The following is a 12647-nucleotide window of genomic DNA, read 5'->3' as shown; positions in this document are numbered from 1 at the left end:
CGGGTTCTGTTGCTATAAAACACTAAGTGGCATAATGCCTGGCACATTGTTTTATTGTTGCACAGCTTATAATAAGGAGCTCATATACTAAAGACTGTTGGAAAACAGACACGCTGCACAACACTTCTCACCTGTTGTACATGCAATGCTGTGCAAAAGTTTAGGCAAGTGTGGAAAAAATGCTGCAAAGTAAGAATGTTCGCTCATGACCTGAAGGTTGCAAGTTCAAACCCCGCAAGGTTCAGGTAGCCAGCTCAAGGTTGACTCAGCATTCCATCCTTCCGAGGTCGGTAAAATGAGTACCCAGCTTGGTGGGGGGTAATAAATAAAAATTACCTGAAAGCATTGCGGAATAAGTTGGTGCTATACAAATAACAAGATTTATTTTATTTATATTTAAAAATAGCATGTTTAGGGGGTTTTTTTTTGTTTGCCATTAACAGTATGCAAAGTGAATGAACTAAAAAGAAATCGAGGTCATATCAATATTTTGGTGTGACCCCCCCCCCCCCCCCCCCCCCCCTTTTGCCTTCATCTGCTGCCATTTTCTGCATCCCAGTTCCTATGTTTTCATGCATAGTTTAGCCACTTGGCATTGTTTTTGCATTAAAGATGTGGCTTTTTGGCCAAAATTCTTCCATGAAGACTACTTGTGGCCAAACTTCTCTAAACAGTAGGTGGGTGCGCATGGGTCCCACTAGTTTCTGCCAGTATTGAGCTGATGGCGCTGTTGGACATCTTTCCAATTTCATAGGGAAGTACGCGTGATGGGTCTTTCATCTGCTGCACTAAGTTATCTTGGCCGACCACTGTGTCTACAGTACTCAACGTTGCCCGTTTCTTTGTGCTTCTTTTAAATCAAGGAATTTTTATTGGCATTTGATTCATACAGCAAAACAAGAATTAAGTGTTAAATTCACCATCAACATTTTACAATGTAGCATAATACGGCTTTATTCCTGAGGGGGGAAGAGGGAGAGTTGCGGGGAAACAGCAGGGGAGGAGGAGGGGAAAATAGGGAGTAAACTTAATCTTAACTTTAAGGTACTTTAGATCTCTAGCACTGTGAGTATACTTGCTGTTCTTGTGAAATCCCTGTTCTCGCCGACTCAGCGGAAATGTAGGATCTCTAGGAGGGGATAAGACGGTTCCCAACACCCCCAACCCTTTGGTATGTTTGCTATGTAGAATGTCTTTGGTGGGGAGGGGGGGGGGGGGTGGGAAGGGAGGGTACCGGACTAGTCATAACCCACAGGCATTTTCACTGCTTGCGTCCATAAAAACCAATTTTTGCGAAACTGGGGTAGAGTATCTCTCTGATAGGCTATCATTCTCTCGTTTACACAGTTTAGTGACACCGTTTCTTGCATTTCTTCGATAGATGGGATATGTTTGGATCTCCAGTTTTTCGCTATAAGACCCCGCCATGAATGTAGTATGTGAGCAATTATTACTCTGTGGTTTCTATGCATGTTACCCATGCCTACTAAAAGCAAGGCAAGTTCAGGTTCTAGTTTGTTTGGTATGTGTAGGAGGTTGGAGATGAATTGTGACACTCCAACCCAGTATTGGCGTATACGGGGGCAGGACCAGAATATGTGGAGTAGCGACCCGTTTCCTCCACATCCTCTCCAGCAAAGAGGTGATATGTCCTTTCTCATCTGTGCCAATCTTAGTGGAGTGCAGTACCATCTGGTTATAAGCTTTTGATATTGTTCCCAGTGAGAGGCACAAGCGGAAGATTTGTGGGCCCATTTGAGGGCGTCGCACCACTCATTTTGAGAGAATTTCTTGTTTAAATCTTTTTCCCAGTTGAGGAAATTAACTGTTTTCTTAAAAAATTGGGTGCCTGTGAGACAAGTGTAGATAGTTTTAGTTAGTTTTTTATGTGTTGGTATTTTAGCGTTGAGCAGGTCGTTGAGAGGGTCAGGGAGAGTTATGGAGGTAGTTTTATGAGCTTTTAAATAGTTGCAGATACGGAGGTATGTGTACCGTTCTGAGGGAGGAACTGCAAATTTTTCCTGTATCTGTCGAAAGTCAAGTAAGTTATTACCCTGGAAGAGGTCTGAAATAGTCATGGAAGCTCTATGTGGCCAGTTGTGCAAGGAGAGATCAGGGACCAGGTGGCGTAAAGTGCAAAGTGGGAGAGAAATTTTTGTTGAGCCTAGTTCTGAGTTTCTAACATCGCTTATTGAATGCCATGCGTGTAAGGAGGCCTTCACTGGTGGCAGGAGTTGAGGGTCGCTTTGTGGTTGCATTGAGTTGGCCAGGAGAAAGGCCTTCCAGTTGGGAGCTCCTGTTGTGGTTGATTCAATCGTCGCCCATTTTTTGTCTGTCTCCAAATTACACCAATGTCTGGTCTGGTCGATCAAAAAGGTTTTATGGTAATCACGGAGGTTGGGAATACCCAGTCCTCCGAATTTCAGAGGCCTGTTTAGGATAGAGAATGCCACTCTGGGTCTTGCCCCCCTCCATATGAATTTGCACATTTGCTGGTGAAATAGGGCGAGTATGGAGTCCGGGATGGGCACCACAATAGTCCTAAAGTAGTATAGAATTCGAGGAAGTATTATCATTTTATACAGAATCACTCTGCCCATCCAGCTAGGCTCAAATGCGGAGAGGCGATCTAATTCTTTTTGGATTGAGGTCTTCAAAGAAGGGAAGTTTGCTGTTGGTAGGTCGTCAGTTAAAGGGGTTAGGGCGATTCCCAAGTAGGGGAGAGAGTTAGGGCACCACTGAAATGGGAAGGAAGATTTTAGGAAGTTTTCTTCTCGCTTGGTTAGGTTGATGCCCATCATCTGTGATTTGGTGGGGTTCACCTTGTAGAGGGAAACAGAGCCAAATAATTGCAGGGTGGACATGACCCGGGGGAGTGAGGTTTTTGGGTTTGTCACGGTTAGGCCTCATGTCCACGGGGAAAATCAGATCCGCTGCAGATTCTACATGGAGAATCTGCAGCGGGTCCCTCCTGCCCCGCGGACATGAGCGCTGAAAATAGAAATTTAAAAGCATTTACCTTTCCGTAGCGGGCGGCGAAGGTCAGCTGTTCCTCACGGCCGGATCTTCATTTTCGGCCGGCGGATGAATTCCTGACGTCGTCGACGTGCCGCGCGCATGCGCCGGGCACATCCGCCGAGCCGAAGCAAGGGAGATGCGGCCGTGAGGAAGAGCAGAGCTTCGCGGTCCGCTGCGGGTGAGTAAATGCTTTTAATTCCTATTTTAGGTCTCCCGCGGATCCGGACGGCTTCCATAGGCTTCAATGGAAGCCCGCGGGAGCCGTCCCCGCGGGAGACCCGCATGAAAATGGAGCATGGTCCAGATTTTTTCATGCTCCATTTTTTTTAAAATGCCTTTTATTGACGATCCGCGGGTATTTATCTACCCGCGGGTGGTCAATGCATCCCTATGGGGTGCGGATCCGCGCGCGGGAGATCCGCTGCGGATTTTAAATCACATTTTGCCCGTGGACATGAGCCCTTAGGATCACATCGTCGGCAAAAAGGTTAATTTTATGAGAACTTGTTCCTATGGGGATGCCTTCTATTTGTGGGTTTATCCGAATTGCCTCCGCCAAAGGTTCCATCAGCATTGAGAAAACCAGGGGGGAAAGAGGGCACCCTTGACGTGTGCCATTTGTTATCTGAAATGGCTCAGATAGGACCCCATTCGATAGTACGGAGGCTGAGGGAGCGGAATAGAGAGCCAACACGGCCGACAAAATCGGCCCTGAGAGGCCAAATTTCTCTAGCGTGCGGCGCATAAAACCCCAGTGCACCCTGTCGAATGCCTTCTCCGCATCCAGAGCAAGGAGCAGAGAAGGCATTCGCGTTTGGCCAATTCTGGCGATCAGGTCAATCAGTCGTCTTGTTCCATCTGGAGCCTGGCGTCCCCTCGTAAATCCTACTTGGTCATTTTTGATAAGTTGGGGTAGAATGGGAAGAAGCCTATTAGCGAGGATTTTTGCATATAGTTTAATATCTGTGTTGAGGAGAGAGATGGGGCGGAAGTTGCTCGGGTTCTCAGGGGGTTTCCCTTCCTTGGGAATAGTAACTATTGTTGCCCTTAAATTCTCTGGGGGGATTAAACCTGATATCATTATGTTGTTAAAGAAATTGCGTATATATGGGAGTAGGGTCGGTTTAAATATTTTAAGATATTCATTGGAATAGCCGTCCGGCCCTGGAGATTTGCCCTTTTTAAGGGAGCAAATAGTTTGGTCAATTTCCTGTGTTGTAATAGGGAGATTTAGTTGTTGAGTTTGGTTTTGTGAGAGGGATGGAAGAGAGAGTGTAGAAAGAAATGAGTTGATTGTCTCCTCATTGGGCTGGGGGACGTCGTTGTCTTTGTTTAGGTTGTATAGCGTTTTGTAATAGTTGCTAAACTCGTCGGCAATTTCCTGTGGGCTATAGACTTTGCTTTTAGTTGTCTGGGAAATTAGGAAGGGGATTCTTGCGTTTGCATTCATTGCTTTGACCTTATTGGCCATTAATTTGCTTGCCTTGTTGTGCATGTAGTAATGTTGCATTTTGAGTCTCTTTATGTGCTTCTCGTAGTTTATTGCAAGATGGGCTTGTAATTCTGATCTTGTTTTTTTTAGTGAGAGTAAATTTGTTAAGGAAGGGTCCGATTTGTGGATTTCGGCTAGACTCGATACCTTATCTAGTAGGTCGTTTGTCGTAGCGTTACGCTGTTTATTATAATGGGCCGTTTGCTGAATGAGAAGGCCTCTTATATATGCCTTGTGTGTATTCCATAGAGTGGCTGGGTTGGTGTCTGGCTGGGCGTTTAAGGCAAAAAATTCAGAAAGCATTTTTTCAGTTGTTGAGATGTTGTCTTTTAGAGACATTACGTGAATGTTATTTCTCCAAATGAAAGTATTTTTGGTTGGGGGGGACAAACGAAGAGTCATGGTAATTGGGGCATGGTCAGACCAGGAAATAACTCCTATCTCGCACCTTTCACCCAAAGGCAAAAGCCATTTGGTTGTTAAGAACATGTCGATGCGGGAGTAGGTGTTATGTCTGTGAGAGAAGAACGTGAAGTCCCTCTCAGACGCATGTTTGCATCGCCATACATCATACAGGTCCTCCTTGCGGAGCCACTGTGAGAGATAAGCGGGAGACCTGTCGCTTTTTGACGTGGAATCTAAGTCTGGGGTATGGATGATGTTGAAATCACCACACAACACAAGTTTGCCTTTCGCTATTCGAGAGATCCGTTTAAGGACAGAATTCAAGAAAGCCACCTGTGCGGTGTTGGGCGCGTACACGCTCACTATAGTAAATGTCGCGTTGTTAATCTTGCACACCAAGGCGACAAATCTACCTCTCTCATCTGGAATCTCCTGGACAAGCTGAAATGCAACGGTTTTTTTTAATTGCCACGAGGACTCCTGCTTTTTTTGGGGGTCCGTTAGCATAGAAAATGTGGGGAAAGTCCCTGTTGTTTAATCTATTGGGGTCAGATTTTTGAAAATGGGTTTCCTGGATGCAGACCACCTCTGCTTTTGATTTTTTTAATTTCCTTCCACAAGAGGGATCTTTTGAAGGGGCTGTTCAAACCCCTTGCGTTAAGAGACAAAATTTTTAACGCCATTTAAATTATCAGGGGTCTGCATCGAGGGAGCCATAACCCAGCATCGCGTATCTCGAGAACAGCGGGGTGTATTCATTTTTGTCAGTGGACTACAATACACAAGACAGTAAAATTTAAGTACCTTATAGGGAATAAGAAACATTAAAACATTTGTAAATAAAAACAAAAGCATAAACGTGCAGTAGGTTGAAACTGCGCAGACTCGGGGAATATCTGCAGTAAATGTGGCAAAACCTGTACTCGGGGTCTAGTATTCAGCAGGTTGAGGCTTCTAGGTTGCATCTCTCCACTCCTGCACAATCCTGGGAGAGCAGTTGTTGTTCTTGGAATGGCCTTGGTTCGGCCGTGGTGAGCAAGGAATGTTCCACTCTTTCAGAAGATCCATGCCTTTATCCAGGGTAGAAATAACATGGGTTTTCCCATTTTTTACAATAATGATCTTGGTTGGAAAGCCCCATTTATATCTTATATTGTGATTTCTTAAGGCTGAGGTTATGGGGTTGAGTTTCTTCCTTGCTAGTAGTGTAGTTTGAGAGAGGTCTGCATACAGTGAAATGTCCTGGAAAGGAGCTGGAAGCTTGGTTAGTTGCCTTGAAGCTTTCATGAGTTGTTCTTTAATATGAAAAAAGTGTATCCGAGCAATCGTGTCTCGGGGAAGAGAGGACGGGATAGATTGGGCTCTAGAAAGTCTATGGGCCCTGTCAATAGTGAGGTCAACTGGGGAGCACTGTGGGATGACCGCTCGGATTAAGCTTTGAAGAAAGGAAATGAGCTCGGAGGGGGGAGTCGATTCTGGAATACCTCTGAATTTGATATTATTCCGGCGATTTCTATCTTCAATATCTGCTAGTTTGTTGCGTAAGGATTCCACCTCTTCTTCCAGAGTGTTATGTGAGTCCACCAGAGTGTTATGGGCCGAGGCGAAGTCGCCCATTTTACGCTCTGTATGATCCACACGAGATCCCAGCTCCTCAACCAACGCATTTATGCCTGCAAGGCTTATAGCAATGTCTCTTTTCATAGAGGACTGCAGAGCTAGCATTGCTTCTTTCATGAATCTTTCTGAAGCTGCATAGTTGTGAGCCGGAATGTCTTCTAGTGACACCGCAGAGACAGGCTCTGAATCGTTAGAGTAGCGTAAGCGTTGCTTTTGCGGACTGGCGTCGTTTGATTTATTGTTATGTAACACTTCTGCAATTGGTGAGAGCTTCTGTAGGGCTCTTTTGTTGTTTATAGGCCCCGCGGCCGCCAGAGAGGGGTCAGGGGAGTCTGTATGGGACCAGCTCAGGAGGCCCAGGACCGCCCCATTGGTGTTACATAGCGTAGAGCTTTGTGTAGGGGGGGAGGGGGGGAAGAGCTTGTATCCGGGGGGCTAGCTGTCCCATCTCCACAGCTCCCCTGGAGTGACTGCAGGTTGGTGGCATTCCCAGCATTATGGTGAGGGACAGAGTTTGTACTGTGTAGGGGCTCTTCCTCCCCTCTATTTGGGTTGGTTGGTGAGGAATCCTGGAGGTCTCCCAGGAGAGCAGTCTGCAGTAGCTTGCAGCTTGGAGCTCCGTTGGGAGAGTGGGCTGTGTGGGGCGAGGGGGCCTGTCCCTTTAAGATTGTGGCTGCTGCCGCTCTACGAAGATTGCTCTCATTTGGAGCTAGCCCCGGGGGACCCCGTTCACCCACCTGCATGCTCTGGAAGCGGTCCTGATTCCCACCGGCAGGACCGGGAAGCCGTGTAGGAGATGAGCGTGTTGGCGCCTCAGACAGGTAGGGAGAAGCGCAGCGAGCACCGCTGTCACTCACAGCCCCCGCTCCGTCCCGACGAGCCTTCAGCGTCTCCGCGGCCACTTCTGAAGCAGCGGCAGACGCTCCGAGTCGCGCTCCCAGGCGGATCGCGCCGTCAGCGGCAGGGGAATCCTCCGGCAAGCGATGGGACACGCCGGGAAGCAGGTGCCGCGGTTCGCTGGTTGAGCGGTCCGGCGGGGACCCTTCTTTGTTAAATCCCGGAGGGACCGTGTTTGGTACAGCAGCGGAAGGCTTCCTTCTGACAGCTGGGATAGCGGGCGAGATTTCGCCTCCGCTGTTCTCCTCTAGCAGCGCCGGCCTGGGGGAAGAGCAGTTCTTGTGTGTTGCCGAGCGCGGGAGTCTGACGACGCCATCTTGGGGGTCTTCTTCCCGGCCTCTCGTGGCGTAGAAGTCAGTCAGCTTCTTTGGTGACAGCTTTTTTGATCTCTTCGGCATGTTTTCCGATGCCCGACGTCCTCAGGAGAGATTTTGAAAGTTTTGGGCTGAAAAAGTGTCCGGGTTTGCAGTCGCTAGACAGGTTTGGACGGGAGCTAAGTTAGGGTGCGACCAGCCAGCTCTCCATCCAGGCCACGCCCCCCCTTTGTGCTTCTTTAAAAGAACTCGAACAGAACATTTCCTGGGAGAGACCTTACTGATGCAGAATTACTACCTTGTGTCTTGTTCTTGTGCTCAGTCTTGCCCTGGTGTGTGACCTGGGACATGAAACTGTCTTTCACAACATCACCTTTGTAGCAGAGCTTGCCTGTTCCTCACCCAGTTTTAAGACTCCTACATGGCTGTTTCAGTTAAAGGGGTTGTGTGAGAAAAAGGAAAAGAATTAACAGCTCGGCAGGTCCTTCAGCACCTTGAGACTCAGCTAACTGGCTCCCACTGCCCGGTACCCACTCTTCACTGCAGACAGCTGCCGAAAGTCAGGTGACTCCTGCGACCAATCAGAGGCTGCAGCGTCACCATCCTGGCATCAGTGCTCACATCCTAGGTGCCGTTATACCAGGAGCTCGTGACAGTGACCGTGTGGCCTCAGGCTGTAGCAATCGCCAGACTTCTGGCAGTGGGAATCGGTCAGCAGCGTATGCAGTCTTTTATTTTATTTTCTGCCTAGCCATTAATTTTAATTTTTTAATTTTTCTCACGGAACCCCTTTAATGACTGTTTCAATCTACATATGAAACTGATCATTATCACCTGTTTGGTATAATTAATCATACACCTGCCTATAATCTTACAAAATCCCTAACTTCATACAAGTGTGCCTAGAAGATTTGATGCTGTTTTGAAGGCAAAGTGTGGTCACACTGAATATTGATTTGATTTACATTTCTCTTTAGTTCATTAACTTTGCATTTTGTTAATTGACAAAAAATAACTATTAACACTTCGTTTTTGAAGCCATTCTTACGTTGCAGCACTTTTTCCACGGTTGCCAAAAAAGTTTTGCACAGTGCTGCGTGTACAACAGGTGAGAAGTGGGGTACAGCATGTGTCTGTTTTCCAACAGTCTTTAGTATATGAGCTCTTTGTTTATTGTTGCACAGCTCTTAATAATGTATTCTTTAGGCCTCCTTCATACGAGTGATGCGTTTTCAAACTAGCTGCATTGCAGCTGGAAAACGTGTGAAAAGAGAAAAGTTGCGATCAAGTCCCATTCAAAATTAACATATTCTTGTCCATTACCACGGGCGGCTGCGAAGTATTAGTGAAAATATATATGCCACAGACCGCAAATTCCTCCATTGGCATAACTCCTCGAAATGACTTGTAAGGGTTAATTAGAGCCAGCTGTAATCTTTTCACAGTGTTGGATGCTGCTAAACTCCCTCCCCCTCTTTTTTTTTTTTACTTCAGCTCACATAGAAGCCTATGGAAGCCTCCAGTGTATCTAGGCCAAAAGATAGGGCAAGACCTATCTTTTCTGTCTGCGTATAAAATAGGTAGCTGAAGTCCTATTATTCCCAGCACAATGTTTTTATGTGGCCTAAAATCGGTCATCTGAATGAATACATTGGAATACAATGCTTCAGATGATCACGATTTTTTAGCGTGCCTCAGTTGGCTGCATAAAACCGCTTATGTGAATAAGGCCTTAGACAATATATTGGGTCATGGGAACTACAAGTCACTCCCTGCCAGTACCTATTGCCCCTCATCTTTTAAGATTTATAAAAAAATATATACATTACTGTTAAAGGGGTATTCAGGGCTCTTTTTAACTGATAACCTATCCTATAGAACCCACCACTTGGGACCCCTGTCCATCAGCAGATCATTCAGCCTGCTGTCGTCAGCAGACAGGGGAGAAGTTGGAAAAGTGGCTTTGTTCACAATTTAATTGATGGGAGCCCAGCACTGCTATTTCACTTCCTGTTACTGACTTCCTGTCCTGGGCTGGATGTAGAATAGCAAAGTGACACTCCCACTCCTTCCCTGTCCACTGATGATGATGTCCAGCCTGCTGCACTGGACAGCAGGCCAGACGATCAGCTGATGGAGCCCTGTCCATCAACTGATGGCCTATCCCAGAATGCCCCTTTTAGTCTTTTAAGGAAGTATTAAACCATGAAAAATGTGGTGAATTGGGTGTAAAAGCCTATTTGTTGTTTTTGAAAAATCATTCCCTGTAATCCAGTACTTCATAGATTCTGATAGATATTTCATAGAAATCATTGGGGGGAAATTTTCGTACACTCCTCAGGTAGCAGAGGTTCTCTGAGAAGCGATAATAATAATTATCTAGTATACATGGAACAAAGCCCATTTACATGACCCTGCTATGTACAGAGGAGCATTAATAGGACAGCCATTGAGATGTATGATATGACGTCTTCTTGAACCTTGACTTTGATTCTATAGGGGAGCATGCAGTTGCTAAAACCTGACATAAAGAAATGTAGCAGGTACCATTAGATGCCATTTTTTTAAATGGAGCATATGCAACTTTTAAAGAGAATAAGTCCAGCTCGCCTTTTAAACTGGGAACATGGAACTGCTAGAAGCAGGAGCACAAAAAGAAATGCTAAAGGAATCTAGTATCTGGTAAAATCCAAGTCTTGAAGAAACTCCTGAAACCCTTACAGGAACCCATACAACATTGGTTCGTGTGTGTCAAACTAATGATAGCCCTTAGTCTTAGCATGACTAAGGACTATCGTTGGCCTGACAATGCATAAACGGCTACTGTATGGGTTTTAGGAGTTTCTTGATGGATTGCTCTTGCATTTTCTTATATGTAGCTTCCAGGAGAGAATATCTCCATATGTATAGTACGCAGTGGTCCTTTCCACAATTTTTCCCTGTTGGATTCATATGGAATTCAAGAGTATAAGCCCTCTGTTATGTTCATAAGACCCTACAGTTGTAACATTTTAATAGATCTACCCATCCTGTTTTCTTGATCCGTAATAAATAATTTGGGTGCAACAAGGATGATATAAAGCTACTATGCTTGAAGAGTATCTTATTTCGTGTAGATTCTGTTAGTGCAGGCCGTGACCACAGCATGAATTCAGGAAGTGGCGGTGGTGATACCTATGTATTGTTAGATAACATTTTTTTTTAAGTTATTGATATTGGATACTTCTAAAACAGTTAACCTAGTGTTCTGATTTCTCTCTTTTTTTAATCTAAATTCAGATTCTAGTCCTTCCTGAAGCTGGCAAGTTGAGGCTTGCCATCAATGGGACCCCACTTGGTGACTTCTGTCCTCCTGGACTGGACTCGAAATGCATTGATGAGCTCCAGATAAATGGTAGCATCCTGATATATTCTGTAAAATGCTGACTGGAGGGATCTGTAGAATCCGTCACCTGAATATGGCTTGGCCAATGAAAACGGATGTATGTAATCTGCCTAGACAGTCCCTGGTCTGCAGCTTTCACCAGCTTTAAAAACAGATGGAAACATCTGGATTGCTCTCTTGTAGCTCACACTGTGCAATATTCACTAAAGAAAGTATCATGTACAAAGTTACTGGCGATCATTTCATTCACAATCCATGTAACTCTACAAACCTGTGCTACACAGTATGCCACTGAATATAGTGTATGAAGGACTTGGTAAAGATATTGGGGCACAATCTCATGATATGCCTTTCTCAATTATGCATTCATTATCTTCAATTTGTTTTTGGAAGCAAGCTACTTGCCATTTATAAGATGTGTCACACACCATGTAACTGCTGTCTGTACACCATGAAGTGCCTAGGACTTAATTAAATCCTACAATGCAAGTGGCTGCCTCAATTCCTCCATTTTTCCTGAGGACTATTGTGGTCTATTTGTGACAAAGACTTTATCCAAAGATGCCGATAGCGACCACTCAGCATATTCAGTGGAAAATGACATCTGAAGTCAATGGCCACAAGCTCTAATTGTGATAAATAAGGCTCGGTATTCACTTCATGATTTACTTCAAGTATTATATTTTTTCAATATTCCTTGACAGTCTAGCATGCAGTGGCCATAGGCAATAAATCCTAGATGTTGTGGATAGATTTTCACTTGTGTAACAGCTAAGAAGCGGTTAAGTAATTTTTCTGCTTTGTCAAACTGTCCCCAATTCCTAGTTAATCATCTTTAATCGGCTCAGTACTTCTCACAAGACAGAGCGTGCTGCTTAACCCTTACATGATGGGTTACTTCAATGATGCTATGCTCTGCTATATTGTATTTCTCCACACCAGTCTTGACATACATAGCCATATTTTAGGTTATTGTCCACTTCCCATGATGCCAACCTACCTGATTGTGTTATAAGCTCCATGAAACATTGTATTGCTGTCCTTTACCTGTCTTTACATGGATCATTAGATGAATTTTATACTTAGATATGGAATTTGTACTCTGATGAAAAGGCGATTGGAGTTCGGTAATGAATGAGTAAAAATAAATGTCTCATTGGATTATAGCTGTGTTTTTAATCTTTAACTGTTAACAGAACAGTCTATTCTCATGAATACATCTCGAGACGTTTCATTCTATTTCATTCTCCATCTTCACGTGAGCCATATGGGATGTTTCCAGTTATATCTAAACTTATCGTTCTCTGCTATCTCTGCCAGTTATAGAGTCGGTAGATCATATATACCTTAGCAGGGCCCATAATGCACACAAGAGGTGGTTTCTAATGCTTCCTTACATACAACAGTTGAACCATGTTCATGCTACATTAGAACTCTCAAAATGATTAGCATTATGCAAGTTTTTGTATTTACTGTAGCTGTAATGTATACTGGGAAGGAATGGGAATAAATCAAT

At 44.8% G+C, this 12647-nt stretch overlaps 1 protein-coding gene across 1 annotated transcript in view; it reads left to right on the top strand.

The window, feature by feature from the left end:
- The window catches only part of LGALS12 (galectin 12), a 28927-nt gene extending 16630 nt beyond the window's left edge, over nucleotides 1–12297 (top strand). Inside the window, exon 9 of the mRNA XM_066582865.1 lies at nucleotides 11026–12297. Within this exon, the coding sequence (XP_066438962.1) occupies nucleotides 11026–11172 (147 nt within the window). The 3' untranslated portion in view covers nucleotides 11173–12297. The remainder of the gene's footprint in view (nucleotides 1–11025) is intronic.
- The last annotated feature ends 350 nt before the right edge of the window (nucleotides 12298–12647 follow it).

Source organism: Eleutherodactylus coqui, chromosome 11 (genome assembly GCF_035609145.1).
Source record: "Eleutherodactylus coqui strain aEleCoq1 chromosome 11, aEleCoq1.hap1, whole genome shotgun sequence".
In the NCBI taxonomy this organism is placed as follows: Eukaryota; Metazoa; Chordata; class Amphibia; order Anura; family Eleutherodactylidae; genus Eleutherodactylus; species Eleutherodactylus coqui.
The sequence above is the reverse complement of the archived record's forward strand: the minus strand, read 5'-3'. Positions and strand labels throughout refer to the sequence as shown.